Source organism: Rhinoderma darwinii, chromosome 10 (assembly GCF_050947455.1).
Source record: "Rhinoderma darwinii isolate aRhiDar2 chromosome 10, aRhiDar2.hap1, whole genome shotgun sequence".
Lineage (NCBI taxonomy): Eukaryota > Metazoa > Chordata > Amphibia > Anura > Rhinodermatidae > Rhinoderma > Rhinoderma darwinii.
Window position 1 is genome coordinate 81,118,501 of NC_134696.1, and position 19,023 is coordinate 81,137,523.

The window sequence follows — 19,023 nt, forward strand, 5'->3', positions numbered from 1 at the left end:
TTCGCTGAGGTGCATGCAGCGCTATTTATACCGTCTAATTTAACAGAATCTAATTAACGCGGGTGTGAACATTGCCTAACAGAAGTAAGAAATAACCTTTTATAAATGTTCTCCTTTAAATTTATTTTTGTGTTCAGAGAGATTTTTAGACATTCACACATGAGTCTATACTATGCTTTTTTTTGCACATTACTTATGTTGTCCATGTTTTTTTATTTTAGGTGTTGAGAGAGAATCTCTAGATTTCAGCAGACAGGTAAGTCATTTCTTCCTGATTTATATATCATGTACCTACTTTGCGGTTTTTTTATGGGCAGATGTTCAAATTGTTGAAGTGAAGTCGACGGTATGATGATGGATGGAGGTGGCCAGACGTCAATAGTTGGAATGCAGCACCTCAGTAATAAAGCTTTGGACGCCAATGACAGTTCAGTGTCTGACAGGGCATATGTTAGTACATTAAAATAAATAACAGTTATTGGAAATGGAGAGCTGTGACGCGGAAGAGCCAAACCACATGCAACCTCCACTCTGCCAATGACCACTTCATGGTGTAAACAGGGTGACGTGCTGCCGACATGATACAAATGTATGAGGACGAGAGATCAGAGTAAGGGTATATTCACACAGCCTATTTTCAGACGTAATTCGGGCGTTTTACGCCTCGAATTACGCCTGAAAAGACGGCTCCATTACGCCTGCAAACATCTTCCCATTGCTTGCAATGGGTTTTACAATGTTCTGTTCAGACGAGGTGTAATTTTTACGCGTTGCTGTCAAAAGACGGCACGTAAAAAGACGCCCGCGTCAAAGAAGTGCATGTCACTTCTTTGGATGTTTTTGGAGCCGTTTTTCATTGACTCCATTGAAAAACAGCTCCAATTATGTCCGTAATGGATGGCGCAAAAAACTTGGATGTACTTGCAAAAACGTCTGAAATTCAGGAGCTGTTTTCGCCTGAAAACAGCTCTGTAATTTCAGACGTAATTTGTTAAGAGGTGTGAACATACCCTTACGAGAGCTTGTCCCCATACATTACTGGTAACAGCTCCTTGTGAAGGAGCAAACGAGCGCCGATCAACAAGCTGTCTCGTTGATCAGCGATTGTTTACTCTGCGCTTGTCGGGTCGTGTAATTAGACCGTCTCTTTCAGCTGCTGTTTCAATACTGCTTCCCCCGACAACAAAGCAAACCTTATTCATTTACTCTACTGCTTGTTTATTATAGATTGTAAGCTGGTATGGCATGTAAGTGAACCTTCAAGCAAGCTCTTAAAAGGGTTTTCCACTAACGGACAACTGATGACCTATCCACCTAATAGGTCATCAGTCTACGATCGGTGGGGGTCCGACACCCGGACCCCGCACCGATCAGCTGCTCCAGCTTCCTCCGGGCACTGGACGTCCATGCCGGAAGCAGATCATTGCGGTCACGGAATAGTGGCCGAGCTGCAGTACTGCAGCTCTGCTCATATTCAAGTGAATAGCAGTGGACCTGCAGTTCTGCAGCACGGCCACTATGCAATGTACAGAGACAACTGTTTCCATACACTGCATGCTGTGCAATGACATTCAGTGCCCAGAGGCAGCTGGAGCAGCTGATCGTTGCGGGGTCCAGGTGTCGGACCCCCACCGATCGTATACTGGTGACCTATCCGGTAGACAACCTAATGGACAACCCACTTCAGTTATTCAGAGTTAACAAGTTGATAACTTTTTGTGAAGCAACATGTTGCAAAAGTTGGGTTACAACCAATATGGCTGCCCTTTCAGTTCCTACAATGTGTGTGACCCTGTTTTCCGAGACTCCTGGATGGCACAATTGCATAGTTAGTAGTGATGTTTCACCTGCCCCTATGCCAATATCTAGACAGATTGAACTCTCCAGGACTCCTGACTGCCAAGAGACACCTTTATGGGAGAAGTATTGACAATAACTTTCTGTTGTCAATTTTGGAAAACAGAAATGGAGCAAATAAATATAGCTAAGGCCTAGAAAAAATCTGACTCGAAATTCCTTCATGAGTTTTGATGCAGATTTTTTACTGCCAGCGTTGTTTTAACTCTTTTGTTTCCGTGTTTTTTGCAGTGTTTTTTGCCTGCGGTCGTTGAATCTAATGCAAGAACTTCGGGCAAGAAACACAGCAAAAACGCTCTGAAACGAGCGCTGCAGGTTTTTCCGCCTCCCATTGATTTTAATGGGAGGTCAGAGGTAGAAACCGCTTTTTTTGTTCTGCAAGCCACCAAAAGCCGCCTGGGAAAATTGGACCATTTTTTGGCACTGATTCCGACACGGTTTTCGTATCAAAACCAGCACCAAAAAACTCTGTGTGAACTAATCCTAAGAAACAAACACTTGTCAGAAGAGGAGAGCTCAAGGATTTGTAATGGGGACTTTCATGTGTTTTAGGTATAAATGTTATTAAAACATACGACTAAAAACAAGAAAAATTTAAATTAAAAAAAAAACCTTTTTTGACAGCAGCTGATAATTATTATTTTGGCTGTATATCATCGTCACTAGTGAACACACCCTGTTTACATGTTTTTGGATTATAATTTGCATAGATGATCCAGCCCTTGAAGATAACTTTACAGATTCTCTAAAAGCAGTGACAAGTTTGATCATGTTTAGAGCTATGAGAGTTTTGTGGTTGACATACTGTTATTGAAATAAGGCTGAACACAGCGCCCAGCAGTATCCTAATCGTTTTTTTTTTAGTTTTTTTTTTACATTACAATCATGGATAAAAAACCGATGCAACAGATGAAAAGTATTGTCACGACTCGTCCTCAGTTACCTTAGATGTTTCATCTACTGTCACATCCACTATAATATAATTTGAAAGAACAAAAAAAACAGGAGATTACAACTGATAGATGTGAACACAGCCAAAGCAGTCAGGAGTGCTTGTGTGACAAAACACCCTTCAAGTGGCAGAAGGAAGAAATTACAATAATCATTAAAAAGGCCAAGAATTACATATAAGCATGAGGAAAAGGTTCTCAGTTCTTGGGAGCGTAGTCCAAAACCTAGGACTTGATGTCAGGGGCTTCCACAGAGATGGAGTCCCGAAGCAGAGCCGCTAGCACTCTGCCTGAGACTCCTTCTCTCCTCCTGACATCACTGTCCATATATGGACAGTGATGTCAGGGGCTTCACCAGAGCCGGAGTCCCGGAGCAGAGCTGCTAGCACTCTGCCTGGGATTCCTTCTCCCCCTCTAACATCACTGTCTATATATGGACAGTGATGTCCGGGGCTTCCCCAGAGACGCAGTCCGGGAGCAGAGCTGCTAGCGCTCTGCCTGGGACTCCTTCTCCTCCTGACATCACTGTCCATATATGGACAGTGATGTAAGGAGCTTCCCCAGAGATGGAGTCCAGGAGCAGACCCGCTTGTAGCGCTATGCCTGGGACTCCTTCTCTTCCTCTTACATCACTGTCCATATATGGACAGTGATGTCAGGTGCTTCCCCAGAGACGGAGTCCCGAAGCTGAGCCGCTAGCGCTCTGCCTGGGACTCCGTCTCTCCCTCTGACATCACTGTCAATATATGGACAGTGATGTCAGTGGCTTCCCCAAGGACGTGGAGCTGAGCCGCTTGTATCGCTCTGCCTGGGACTCCTTCTCTCCCTCTGACATCACTGTCAATATATGGACAGTGATGTCAGGGGCTTCCCCAGAGATGGAGTCCCGGAGCAGAGCCGCTTGTAGTGCTCTGCCTGGGATTCCTCTCCCTCTGACATCACTGTCCATATATGAACAGTGATGTCAGGGGCTTCCTCAGAGACGGAGTCCCGGAGCAGACCCGCTTGTAGCGCTCTGCCTGGGACTCCTTCTCTCCCTCTGACATCACTGTCAATATATGGACAGTGATGTCAGGGGCTTCCCCAGAGATGGAGTCCCGGAGCAGAACCGCTTGTAGTGCTCTGCCTGGGATTCCTCTCCCTCTGACATCACTGTCCATATATGGACAGTGATGTCAGGTGCTTCCCCAGAGACGGAGTCCCGGAGCTGAGCCGCTAGCGCTTTGCCTGGGACAACTTCTCTCCTCCTGACATCACGGTCCATATATGGACCGTGATGTCAGGTGCTTCCCCAGAGACGGAGTCCCGGAGCTGAGCCGCTAGCGCTTTGCCTGGGACTCCTTCTCTCCTCCTGACATCACTGTCCATATATGGACCGTGATGTCAGGGTCTTCCCCAGTGACGTAGTCCCAGAGCAGTTCCGCTTGTAGCGCTTTGCCTGGGACTCTTTCTCTCCCTCTGACATCACTGTCCATATATGGACAGTGATGCTGTGACGATGGCAGTGACAGCAGCCGGTGGCCGAGTGGGTCCCCCCAAGGATAGTTCGCCTCAACACTTTCCCGGGTTCGCCAGTCGCTGATGCTGGCCCTGGGCAGAAACATAAAATTTGGTCACATATCAAAGACTTCTTGCAGACAGGGGTTGCAGGAAATAGCCTGTGATTATTATGAGGGATGATTTGATTCCTTGGCGCCAAACAACGTAGCATTACATTGGATGTGCGCTATCACAATATGGCGTGGGCTCAAGAGCTGAGCCCACACCATACGTGGTATGTGTTGCCTGCAATGGATGGGATCGTAGATAACTCAGAACCTGGCCGATTAACAACTCGACTGCCATGGTCAATAGCGACTGCGGCATCCTCTGTCCCCCCATCTATACCACAGGTGCCAATCGGTTCGCCAAGGGCTCCAGGTCTGTGATCTATTAATAAATATTGCAGTGTAGTGCATGGACAATGTATAGATTACATGGTAAAGTTCCCTAGGTGGACTTAATAAAAAAAAAAAAAAAAGTCAAAAATTATAACATTTAATTACGTTAATAAAAATGTAAAAAATATAAAAAACTACAAGTTTTCCCATCTATCGCAAAAAATTATGTACAATAAAAAGTCATCATAATAGGTATCTCCACATCCGTAAAAGTCTGAACTAATAAAATATCACTTTATTTAACCTGCTTGATGAACGCTGTAGGAGAAAACAAAATCACAATGCAAGCAGTTTTTTTGGTCACCTCACACCACCCAAAAAAGTGTAATAAAAAGGGATCAAAAAGTCATGTGTACCCCCAAATGGTAAATACCAAATAGCTAATACCAATAAAAACTACAGCTCTCACACCGCTCAATTAATAGAAAAATAAAAAAGTTATGGCTCTCAGAATATGGCGACACAAAACATTTTTTTTTTTTAACAAATTTCAACCCGCAATGAATTTTTTTCAGCTTTCCGGTATATTTTATGGTACAATAAATGGTGCCATTAAAAACTAAAACTCGTTACGCAAAAAACAAGCCCTCAAATTGCTATGTCGACAGAAAAATAAAAAAAAATATGACTCTTGGAATGTGACGATGGAAAAACAAAATAATTAAAAATATATGGCTGTGTCTCCAAGGGGTTAACATGCATATAATAGTGGCTCTTGTATCTTTACCCCTAGCTTTTCAGTGCTCTGCATATCTTTTCTTTCTGCATCCGGTTCTCCTTCTGCGTTCTCAATCTTTCACTCCTATTTTCTTATAGTGTCTGCCATATTCTAGCAACAGTGCTTGACACCCTGGTAGCTAAAGGCCAGTGATTTACTTATGGTTTTCGTTCTGTCAGGTGTCCGTTGCCCTTGACGGGCAGCATAGTGTCGTCTATTTTGCCCAGTAAAAAACATGGGCACCTGACAGATCTATTAGTAGTAAATGGGATATTTTCGGAAATGGATTAATCATATCAATGATGCCATTGTGAACCGAGCCTCGAATATTTTTTTTTATAAGCACATTACACTCAACCGTTCTCGACAACATCTTCATTATTTGCTTATTTTGGCTCCACGTCTTTCCTGAAACCTCTACATTACAAGGAAATATAGTGGATGAGGAGGGAATTCAGTTCACCAAGCTGGGTCCTGTTTTATTTCCTTGGGGAAATGGGTGGGGAACACTTGGCATAGTTTGGCTTGTTAGTAAACAGTTTCACAACAGTCTTAACCTCTTGTGTGCATTGAGAAGCAATGCGTCTGCAGCCATACAATTACTAACAGCCTAAGAGAAGCACAGGAAATAGTTATTCATAGGGCATGGCCAGACGTGGCATATTTCTGCAGACACTGTCCGCATCAATGCTGCACATAATCTGCGTTGCAGATTCTGTTGCGGCTTTGCCTAAATTGTGCAGTAAATTGCTGCGGATTAGCCGTTGCGTATTCAGGTGAAGAGTACTTCCTGTTGTCTCTTAAAATATTCCATCTAGGTCTGGCTATAGACCTCGAAACACATAGGTCCAGCCAGAATGAAGAAATATCCTGTTTGTAAAACCAATACGCAACGCAACACGCCTAACATCTGCGGATTTCATTGCAGAATTTTGAATCTCCATTGAAGTCAATGGAGAAATTCCGCAAGAAGTCCGCAAGAAGTCCGCTACACGTCCGCAGCAGCCAGTGTATGCTGCGGACACCAAATTCCGCACCGCAGCCTATGGTCCGCAGCGGAGTTTTCCGCCATGTGTGCACGAACCTAACTAAAAAGGTGTGGAAACCAATGGAGAAAATGTCCGCTGCGGATTTCCGCAGGGGACTGGCCGCAGCGGAATTCCAGAGCAATTACGCCACGTCTGGCCATGCCATAAGTTTTGTTTAGACCCAAGGTATAGTTTCAACCACCCCACAAGCGTATCTTCCTCAGTTCCTCCATTACCCATTTTGAGTTTTACCCAGTGACCATTCAAGCAAATATGTTATATTTTTAACTAATGAACAACATTTCCATTGGGCAGAGCGAATAGTTTGTAACCATATGTAGAATGATGTATGTCTTATTGGACACATTTATGGCGACCTCGTGTTAGATCTATGGACTACACTGATGGACTGAATTTTGAGCGCAGGAATCCATTACAAGGACCCTAGATGTGCCCCTCCACAAATTAGTCTTGATGGAACTTGATTGTTGATTTTCTTGTGCGAGTAAAGCAACATTTAAATAAAAGTATCACATTTTTGTGTGAGTAAAATGTCATTTAGTATCACAGAGAGAATACCGGATTAAAAAAAGCCAAAAACTGGATTCACACACAGCGTTTAGGTCCGGCTTTCATGGTGTTTTTAGGGTTTTTTTTCCTGCTTTTTGCAGTTGCTAAAACTGCAGCAGCCAGATGTTTGCTAATAGTATATTCTGAAGTTCTCTACACATTCTAGGATAGGTTTATCAATGTATTTATGCCAGTTTACGAATATGTCAAAAAAAGAGGGTGGGGCTTCCGAATCGCGCCAAGTGCAACTCATTTACTAATTTTTTCTCCCTCTTTTTTTTGTTTTAGAAAACAGGTTGCGCTGTTGATAAATTTGGCGCACGCTATACAGATGTAGCCATCTTTATCTTGACTCTGATCATTTGCTGCAGCGTGATATCACACAACAAAAGCCATTGAAAAGTATTTGAAAAAGTAAAGTTAAAGTTTCCTGCCACTGTGTATTTAATGCGTTAAGAGTCAACATAAGACGGCTACACCTGTGTATGAGGGAGATCCCAACTCTCGTATGGTGCGCCAATATTAATAACTCTCCCTTAATGCAATTTTGTTTCTGCCGCTTTATAGCTTTTTTGACCTTTGTTGCGTTTTTTCAGAAACACATCATGCTCTAGGTATTGCTTTTATTAGAGCTTTTTAAACCCATAGACCTCAATTTTAACAAAAACGGCAACTGCCTGTATGACCTGTGTTGCAATTTTATTTTCCAATGAAAACACTTGCAGAAGTGGTGTTAATATGGCAACAAAAGCTAGGAGCACAATTGTTTTACATACAATCCCTGTGGCAGCACCAACTGTATATACAGGCCTGTTCACCACAATTCTGCCTCTTAACCGTATTTATTTATGTTCTAGATCAAAACTGAAGATTTCAGTGAGACATTGCAGTCTGGAATACCACATCGGCCATGCCATCTTTCTCAAGGGAGCATAATGGGTGGAGGGCAAATGCCTGGGGTAAGTCAATCTTCATCTTCCTTTCTTTCCTTCCTTAATACACATTCCTTTCATTCTCTTCATTCCTCTTCCCCTGCCTTCCCTCTCCTCTTTTGATCATACTTGTTTTTACTTGGCATATCACAATGTGAAGGTTCTACTTCCAAAGCATTACAACCATATGACGTTGTCTAAATCTACATGTTGCATCTGATATTTGGCAAAGGGAGTCCATATGACTACCATCTGGTTGTCATGCTAGAGTGGAGACATGCTTATAGAGAATTGAACCCCTGGAGGCAGCCGATAGACAATAACTACAGGAGAAGATTACACTTTATATCTTAAAATTGGTGGTAGTAGTAGTAGTAGTAGAAGAAGTAGTAGTAGTAGGTTGCCCATGATTTGGTTCATTGGGATCCAATCACACTTCTGATGTAGGACCCAACATTATTTAGGCACAATCATTGTATCTAAGGCTGGGTTCACACGACCTATTTTCAGACGTAAACGAGGTGTATTATGCCTCGTTTTACGTCTGAAAATAGGGCTACAATACATCGGCAAACATCTGCCCATTCATTTGAATGGGTTTGCCGACGTACTGTGCAGACGACCTGTAATTTACGCGTCGTCGTTTGACAGCTGTCAAACTGCGACGCGTAAATTGACTGCCTCGGCAAAGAAGTGCAGGGCACTTCTTTGCAACGTAATTTGAGCCGTTCTTCATTGAAGTCAATGAAGTGCAGCTCAAGATTTATGAGCGTCAAAGACGCCTCACATAATGCGAGGAGCTTTTATGTCTGAAACGACGCAGCTGTTTTCTCCTGAAAACAGTCTGTCTTTTCAGACGTAAAAGGCACTTCTCGTGTGCACATACCCTAATGGTGAAACCCAACTATGAATAGAATAACTTTGTATTTTTGTCTTCTTGCAGGATCTGACTTCTTTACATTCACTCCAACAACTAGTATTGGTCCCCAGTCACTTACAGTCAGCTTCCCAGTTCCTTCTTTCACAGTCACAGCCTGTCCAGCAAGGTAATATCCATGTCCGATATACATTTGCTGTTTAGTGGTATACAACATATTATTCCCTTTGATTGTCCATTTCAGGCTGGGGAGAGGCTGATGGTAGTTTGCTTCAATGGAATTAATGACAGAAAGTCCAGAAAAATATTTGCTCCTTTAAGTACTGCTGTATCTGACATATTTCCAGTTCTGGGAACCTTCAGAAACCTTTCCATACATATGTGTGAATAAAGTTAGCTGCTCGTCTTATAAGCTGCACTTCTATAACCTGCTGGCTTCAGATTTATTGGCCCTTTTATGTAAAGATCCTCCGTCATAGATCTCATTGAGGCATATACACCTTATAGCCTCAGTGACAGACGTGCCTAAAGCTGGAGCGTGGACCTCACCTTTCGATAACTTGAAAAGATGAAATATGAAAAGAAAACAAGGGAAACAATATAATACTTGACACAGACAATAATTAAAAGTAATCATGTCTGTAGTTTGCTACATAGGGTTTAATAATTATAATATATAGGGCATTTATAGCTTTCTAAAAAATTATTTTAGGCTGTGTTCACATCAGCGTTCGTTCCCACTGAGGGTTTCCGTCTGGTTAACCCCTCAGTGGAAAGGCAAACAGAAACCTCAGCTTCCGTTTCCCTCACCATTGAACTCAATGGTGACGGAAACCTAGCTAATGGTTTCCGTCTGTCACCGTTGGGAAAGGGTTCCGTTGTTTTGACGGAATCAACAGGGCAGTCGACAGTGCGGTGACAGTCAGAAACCATTAGCTAGGTTTCCGTCACCATTGAGTTCAATGGTGAGGGAAACGGAAGCTGAGGTTTGCCTTTCCGTTGAGGGGTTAACCCGATGGAACCCCCGACGGAACCCCTCAACGGAAGGGCAACGGTAATGTGAACAGGCCCTTAAAGATGAATAACCTATGATAGGCAGACATTAAGAAGGTGCAAGTTTGGCAACTATAGTTGCTTAGCCAATGTACACAGGCTGATTAAATATTTATTTAGACTATATAAACATTTTTCCTAGCAGACAATAAATAAATATATTATATATCAAGGAAATGGAATGTGGTGTAGAAGAGATAGGAAGGGTCAATGCACACGATGCGTATTACGTGCGGTTTTGCCGCGCGTATTTGCGTGCGGCAATACCACAGCGTAATACAGTATCAGCATAGTCAAAAAGATTCCAGGAAATGTACATGCTGCAGTATTTTTCTGCACGTAAATTGACCTACGGAGCGGATTTTAAAATCCGGCGCATGTCAATTTATCTTGCGTTTCCGCTTTCGAATTGTATCCTAGTGATGAGGTAAATTGCACCAAAAACCGCAGCATGAAAATCCGCAGAAAAACACATCGAACCATAAAAACTGCACCGAAAAACGCACGATTAGGTGCGGTATTTACCTGCGAATATCCTGCGTATTGCTGCGGTTTTGGTGCATATTTTCCACAGCAAAATACGCAACCTGTGCATGTAGCCTAAAGGAAATGTCCAACCCTTTAAGGTTACATGCACACATTCCGTATTTTTCTGGAAAATACGCAGCAAAACCGCAGGAAACCGCAAGACATTTGCAGCAAAAAAAAGGACCTTAGGGTGCGTTTTTTAATCCGTTTTTCAGTGCGGTTTTTCAGCGTAAATCGCGGTGTTTACATGCTGCAGGTTTTGCTGCGAATTTCTTCAGAACTAGGGAAACCTATGTTGGTACTGTATTACGCTGCGGTTTTGCCGCATGCAAATACGCACAGCAAAACCGCACGTAATACACATTGTTCACGTTGATCCTAAAACATTTTGTTTGACGTAGAACATTCTGAGTAGTTTTATAATATATCTTTATGGAAGTTGGAGGTTTGTCTTTCTGATACAAAGCTCAAATAAAATAAAACATAACTTAAAGGGGTTGTCCACTTTAAATTTTTTTATAAATTTATTTATAGAATATACATGTATTTAAAATTCTGCTCACATTCTTTTCTTATACCAGTGTATTTGCCTTTGTCTAAAATAAGACAATGGTGTAGCCCACAGATTAGTCCATAAAAATCCATCCATAGCATAACTGAATGGACTAAAGATGGCGGCAGTCAAGTGCAGGGCCGCCATCAGGGCAGTATGGCTGTTACTAACGTCAGGGGCCCGGCCACAATGCTTAAAAAAAGGGGCCCATCTGCTTCTTAGCAACTTTAAAAATTTGGATCAGGGCCCCAGCGTTAGTTACTTGGAGAAAGGAACGGACCCTTCATTGTAATAAGGCCCATTCCTTCCTCCAAAGTAACTAACGCTGGGACCCTGAGAGGACTTGCAGTAGGGGCAGCATGAAAGCAGAAGCTCCGTGTGGAGAGAGCCGCCCACAAGACCTTCCCTACACAGCCGACTGGACCCTGCAAGGCTGGCGAGTGCCCCATCCTCCTTCAAATTTCTCCTAACCCCACTTGTAGAAAATAAAGTGGGGTTTTTTTCCCCATATATGGACAGAGACGTCAGGGGCTCAGTCTATGAGCGGACTCCCCAGTTCGCTCTGACAGGAGATTCCGCTCTTCTGACGTCACTGTCCATATATGGACAGAGACGTCAGGGTCTCCGTCTGTGAGGAATCCCTGGCCAGAGGGATTCCGCTCCTAGAGTGAGCTACAGTGGCGCTATCTACAGGGGAGGGGGTGGTATCTACAAGGGGAGTGCTATCTACAGGGGACGTGCTATCTACAGGGTGTGCTATCTACAGGGGGTGCTATATGGGGATATGGCAAAATCTACAGGGCACATTGGCGCTATCTACATGAGCAATTTGGCGCTATTTACAGGGGACACTGTTGTGCTATTTACATCGGCACTATGGCACTATGTGGGCTCTGTGGCACTATGTACAATGGGCACTTTGGCACTATGTGGGCAAGGGCACTTTATATGTGGGCACTATGTCACTTTATATGTGGGCACTGTGGTACTATATGGCCAATATGGCATTATATACAATGGGCACTGTTGCACTATGTGGGCACTGGCACTTTATATGAAGGCACTATGTCACTTTATATGTGGGCACTGTGGTACTATGTTGGCACTGTGGCACTATCTATAGTGGGCACTGTGGCTATATGTTTGCACTGTGGTAGTATGTGGGCACGGTGGGAACTGTGGTACTATGTGGGCACTGGCACTTTATATGTGGGTACTGTGACACTATCTACATGAGCAATTTGGCGCTATTTACAGGGGACACTGTTGTGCTATTTACATCGGCACTATGGCACTATGTGGGCTCTGTGGCATTATGTACAATGGGAACTTTGGCACTATGTGGGCAAGGGCACTTTATATGTGGGCACTGTGGTACTATATGGCCAATATGGCATTATATACAATGGGCACTGTTGCACTATGTGGGCACTGGCACTTTATATGAAGGCACTATGTCACTTTATATGTGGGCACTGTGGTACTATGTTGGCACTGTGGCACTATCTATAATGGGCACTGTGGCTATATGTTTGCACTGTGGTAGTATGTGGGCACGGTGGGAACTGTGGTACTATGTGGGCACTGGCACTTTATATGTGGGTACTGTGACACTATCTACAGTGGGCACTGTGGGACTATGTGGGCACTGTGGTACTATGTGGGCACTGTGGCACTATCTACAGGGACATTGCGGCACTATCTACATAGGCACTGTGGGGTTTTCAGGGGGTTGGGACAAAAAAAAAACCTGACAAATGAAATCCATCCTTTTTTTTTTTTAACGGTCATGAAAAACTGATGCAAAACGGATGTCAAACGGCCATTAAAAACAGGCAGACTGACTGGAAATGGATGAATATTTCGAGGCACACTGATGCAAAATGGCCATGAAAAACAGTTGATCAGTTTTTAATGGCCATTTTTTTTCCACTGTCGTGTGAATGTAGCCGAAGGCTCTATTCACATGGCAGGGTCTGAGTGTCGGCCGATAAAAGCGGCCGTTTTGGTCAGTTTTTTTCCCCTCTCCGTTTTAAAAACGGATGAATTTCATTTGTACATTTTTTACCACACACTTTCCCCTGTAGGTAATGCCACACACTGCCCTCTGAAGAAACTGCCATGGCCCCCCTGTAGATAGTGCCACACAGCTAACTGTTGGTAGTGCCACACAGCCCCCCTTGTAGGTAGTGTCACAAAGCCCCCCTTGTAGGTAGTACCACACAGCTCCCCTTGTGGTTATTGCCACACAACCGGGGTCGGCCTAAGGGTTGTGCGAGTGCACAGGGCACTGCACCCTCTCAGCATGTAGGGGGCGCCACTGGGCTCTGCTCTGTCCTCAGGAGCCGAGGAGCAAGAGAAGAGGAAGCTCCGCCCACAGCCCGTCCTGCAAGAAGCCTGTGATCCTGTCAGCAAGGAGAGATGGTAAGTGTCTATGTGTTTGTGTGTGTATATATTTCAGTGTGTGTGTGTGTGTTCCGCTTATACACTTTACTTCCCACTATATACCCTGCTTCCCCTTATATACTCTGTTGCCCCTATATACTCTGCTTCCCCTATATAATCTGCTGCCCCTTATATACTCTGCTGCCCTTTATATACACTGCTGCCACTTATATACCCTGCTGCCTCCTATATACCCTATTGGCCCTTATATACTCTGCTGTCCCCTATATACTCTGCTGCCCCTATATACTCTGTTGTCCACTTATATACTCTGCTGTCCCCTTATATACCCTACTGCTCCTTATATACTCTACTGCCCTCTATATACTCTGTTGCTCCTTATATACTCTGCTGCCCCTTATATATTCTGCTGCCCCTATATACTCTTCCGCCCCTTATATACTCTGCTACACCTATATACTCTTCTGCCCCTATATACTCTGCTGTTCCCTATATACTCTGCTGCCCCTTATATACTCTGCTGCCCCTATATACTCTGCTGTCCCTTATATACCTTGCTGCCCCATACACTCTTATGCCCCCTACATACTCTGCTGTCCCCTATATACTCTACTGCCACTTATATACTCTGCTGTCCCTTATATACTCTGCTACCCCTATATACTCTGCTGCGCCTTATATACTATGCTGTCCCTTATATACTCTGCTGTCCCCTATATACTCTACTGCTCCTTATATACTCGACTGCCCTTTATATACCCTACTGCCCCTTATATACTCTGCTGTTCTCTATATACTCTGCTGTCCCTTATATACTCTGCTGCCCCTATATACTCTGCCGTCTCTTATATACTCTGTTGTCCCTATATACTCTACTGCTCCTTATATACTCGACTGCCCTTTATATACCCTACTGCTCCTTATATACTCTGCTGTTCCCTATATACTCTGCTGTGCCTTATATACTCTGCTGTCCCCTATATGCTTTGCTGCCCCTATATACTCTGCTACCCCTTATATACTCTGCTGCCTCTATATACTCTGCTGCCACTTATATACTCTACTGTCCCTTATATACTCTGCTACCCCTATATACGCTACTGCTCCTTATATACTCTGCTGTTCCTTATATACTCTGCTGCCCCTATATACACTACTGCTCCTTATATACCCTACTTCCCCTTCTATACTCTGCTGCCCCTTAAGGGAAACACCACATTTTCATATATGGTAATCTATAAAACTTTAACCAATTCATGGCAATTAATTCATTGATATAATCTTTTTAAAGTGTATCTCCAGTTTGGAGGGGCACTGCATAATATATGTGTGTGTGTGTGTGTGTGTGTGTGTGTGTGTGTGTGTGTGTGTGTGTGTGTGCTTTGTGTGTGTGTGTGTGTGTGTGTGTGTGTGTGTGTGTGTGTGTGTATCTGTACTCAGAACATTATCACTGTGTGTTATCTGTGGTGTTACATAGGACTGCATGTGAAATCTACTACATTATTTGGACTGTGTATATGTGTGCCTGTGTAGGTGTATATGGTCTATATGTGAATGTGTCTTTGTGCTTGTATATATGTGACTTTTATGTATTTGTATATGTTCCTGTCTGTGTGTGTGTATATATATATATATATATATATATATATATATATATATATACATATATATATATATACAAGAAATAGAGCCCAGAAGCAGCACTCAGTGTTGCTCAGTGTTGAGTGCTGCTTCTGGGCTCGATTTCTTGTATATTCATGAGGAGTACATCACTCCTTGATATCTGAAGCTAGCACCAGCCGTTTTTTGTTTTTTTTACACTGTGCTGCTCCTATTATTTGCTTGATCTTAACCTAAGGCCGGCCCTGCACACAGCCTCCCTGTAGGTAGTGCCACACAGCCCCCTGTAAGTTATGCCACACAGCCCCATGTTGATAATGCCACACAGCCCCCTGTAGGTAATGCCTGTTACATAGCACCCCACCATAGATGACACCAACCTACCTTCCTGTAGATAGCTCCACTGTAGGGAACCGTTCAAGGAGAAGTCTGACTTCAATGTCCATATATGGACAGTGAAGTCAGGAGCTTCTCCTGGATCGGAATCACCGGCCACAGCATCGGGGATTCCACTTCAGAAGGCTCTGATGTCACTTTGTCCATATATGGATAGTTAAGACAGGTACTTCTCCTGTAGCGGAAACACCGGCCACAGCGCCAGGGATTCCGTTTCAGGAGTAGGGGACCACACCAGGAGAAGTCCCTCACGTGACTGTCCATATATAGACAGTGAAGTTAGGGACATCTCCTGGAGCGGAATCCCTGACCACAGCTTCGGCAACGCTGTGGCCAGGGATTGGGGATTCAGCTCCTACAGGGAGGCCTAAGGCCTCATTCACACGAGCGTATCAGATTCACGCGGGGGAAAAATGCGTGTGAATCTGGTCCGTGTGTGTTGTGTTATGAATCAGTGTGTTTTGCGAGTGGCATACGTTATTCACACACTCGCAAAGCACATCTTTCTTTATTTTTTTTATTTCAATCGAATTGATGCGCAAATCACGCACCGCACCCGTGTATAGTGCGTCTTTTTCACGCACCCATAGACTTCAATGGGCGCGTAGTTGTAGGAAAACGCACCAATATAGGACATGCAGTGAGTTTCACGCTGCGGACTCTCGCTGCGTGGCAACTCACGCATGTGTGAACGGCCCCATTGAAATCAATAGGTCCATGTGCTGCACTTGATTTCCATGCGCAGCACACGGATGTTATTCACGTTTGTGTGAATTGGGCCTAATACCTGCAAATTAGAAAACTGAATGATTTCCTATTCCACAAATAAATTAAAAAAAATATAAAACTGGACAACTCCTTTAAGGCTACGTTAAGGCTCGTTTTTACTGTACGTCTGACGACTTGAGAAAACCGTGTCAAAACGTATACCACATTGTGCACATTGATTTCTATGGTCAGGATTGATGCCCTAATGGTGTCGTTTATGCATACGTTTTGTTTGCTTACGTTGTATCCTTTTTTTCCATGTCCTGAGAAGCGTAGTCTACTACGCTTTTCAGTACTTTTCCAAAGCGTTTTTATATGTATGGAAGTCAATGGCGACGTATGCATGACATATGCAATATTAAGCCTTACGCTTGCATACGTAAAATGTATACTTTTTTTTTAACCTTATATGGGAAATCTTAAGTTTGATTTAGCTAAAGAACAAAAAAAACGTATATGTTTTTATAAGTAAGAACGGACACAAATGTATAAAAACGTATACGACGTATACCCCAAAAACTATACGTATATGTTACAAATGTGTTTTTGTAACTTTAAAAACTTATACGTCGTCGTATACCACAAACGTGTGCACAAAACGAGATGTGAACTTAGCCTAACCCATAATACCCTTATAGAGTATCCGAACATGTGTTCTCTACACCAGACTTTTAAGGGAAGATTGCTGTATGACTTGAATTGGACAGAAAAAATACGAACTACATTTTGTTAATGCTTCTAGTTATTTTTTTACATACAGCATTGGTCACTGGAAAAACTAACTACAATTCCCATTCCCAACTCTCATATACAGGGAGTTCAAAAGGTGTGTGTAGTCCATAGAATGGGGATATTACACATCCAAGAACAGGACAAGTCATTGAAATGCTGGCACCACACTTTCTTTACAGAGGCCCTTTTGTTCCAGAATATTAGACAAATTTTTACCCAAATTATCTGAATGTAGAAACTAAGTACCCACAAGGTATTCCACCGGAGGTGTAGGGTGCAGGTTATTTTTTTTTTAATGGTCGGTATGTAATAGAGAAGGAATAAACATTTTCTTTTTAAGGCAAATATTTCATTTTCAATCTTTTCCATCACATTTCTTAGAGATTGAACTTAATTTTGACCCCAAAGAAATGATCATGAATTACATTAATGAGATCAGACTGACGTTCTGACGCCCTGTGCCATATGCATAACGCTGCAGTAGGTCTTGGCAGCATTTTAGTTTGATAGGTCCAGTTTTGATGATACTGTGCTTCTTCCTTTGATGACATTCCTTTGAGTTTTTCATAAATTTTTACAGGGATCTCCGATTCATCAGGCAGAGCAGAGAGCGGCTACAATCATGAGCATCTCCCATTCTGGGGGACACATCACGTCCATACATTATGCAGACAGCCCGCTGATTTCAATGGCCACTGTACAATGCCCTGTTTCCCCGGGGTGTTGCTGCACTCATTGTCCGGTTCCTGGACATGTTACACCTGACTGCTGGGGATCCCATCTGCAAGACACTTATTGTCAGTGGTCCCTCCTAACAAAAAGGGATTCCCCAAAGTGGACAACCCTTTTAAGTTGGCAGGAGATTAGAACAAGCAGACCTCTAAAATCTAAGGTCTTATTACACGGCCCGATATGGAGACAGCTCATGGATCGGCGCTCGTTTGTGCTTTTCACAGGGAGCAATGCATGGTTTTGTATGGGGAATGAACTCACATGGATCTGACCACCCAATGTAAAGAGGGCTACAATGGAGGACTACAAGTTGTGAGAGGTCAATGTTTTGTATTGCACAGTTGACTTGAAGGGAACCTGTCAGCAGATTTGGGCCCACAAAACTGCTGATGGCACTATATACAGGGTGGGGAGTGTAGCGTAAAGATACCTGTGTTGTCGGTCAATCACGCTGCATGACGAGAGAAATCTACGTTTTGATATCTCCGGCGCTGCAATCGCATGTGCCATGGAGATGGCCTCTTCATTCAGTGCACTGGGCTCTATGCACTCAACGCTGCCAGCCTCTCCCCTCTGCTCTGAGACCACTAGAGCCGTCACTCAAAGCAGAGAGTGACACTTACGATAGATTTTTCGGTCACGCAACTTGCATGACTGACATCATAGATATAATTATGCTGCACCCCCACCATGTATATAGCGCTGTCAGTAGTTTAAAGGGCTCAAAAATGCTGAGATGTTCCGTTCATCTTCTAATCACTCATATAATGTATTATACAGTATGTGAAACATTTACTACAGAAATATATATTTTTACTGAAATCAATTGACGTACAAACTAGCTAGAAAGGTGCCTGGTAAATACATGAACGTACCTTGAGTGACAGGTATTTTTACAAATTTTGAGGTTTAATGTGGGACACACGACAGAATAGTGACATCTACTGGAGACTTGTGGTCTAGCTTGTTGCTTCACTAATACAGCATTGCACACAAGCTGGAATGTTTATAAGAGAAGTATGACTACAAAGAAACTTTACAATTGTTGGGGTGCTTTTTCTCCCTCATTCCTTGTGTAAATGAGAAAATTTTACATTTATTGAAAAGAATGAAGATTTTAATTTTCATGGGCCAAATCTAATAAATTCTATGAAACACCTGTGGGTTCAAAATGCTCACTATACCCCTAGATGAATTCCTTGAGGGGTGTAGTTTTCAAAATAGTGTCTTTTTTGGGGTGTTTTGGCACTGCAAGACCTTTTCAAACCTGACATGGTGCCTAAGATATATTCTAATAAAAAGGAAACCGAAAAGTCCGCTAGGAGATCCTTTGATTCTGAGGTCACTGTTTCAGCCCAGTAAC

At 43.2% G+C, this 19,023-nt stretch overlaps 1 protein-coding gene across 1 annotated transcript in view; it reads left to right on the forward strand.

Annotated features, from left to right (window-relative positions):
- Positions 1-19,023, forward strand: part of POU2F3 (POU class 2 homeobox 3) — a 125,846-nt gene that overhangs the window by 95,933 nt on the left and 10,890 nt on the right. Inside the window, exons 5-7 of the mRNA XM_075840826.1 lie at positions 222-256; positions 7,921-8,022; positions 8,939-9,041. Of these exons, the coding sequence (XP_075696941.1) occupies positions 222-256; positions 7,921-8,022; positions 8,939-9,041 (240 nt within the window). The remainder of the gene's footprint in view (positions 1-221; positions 257-7,920; positions 8,023-8,938; positions 9,042-19,023) is intronic.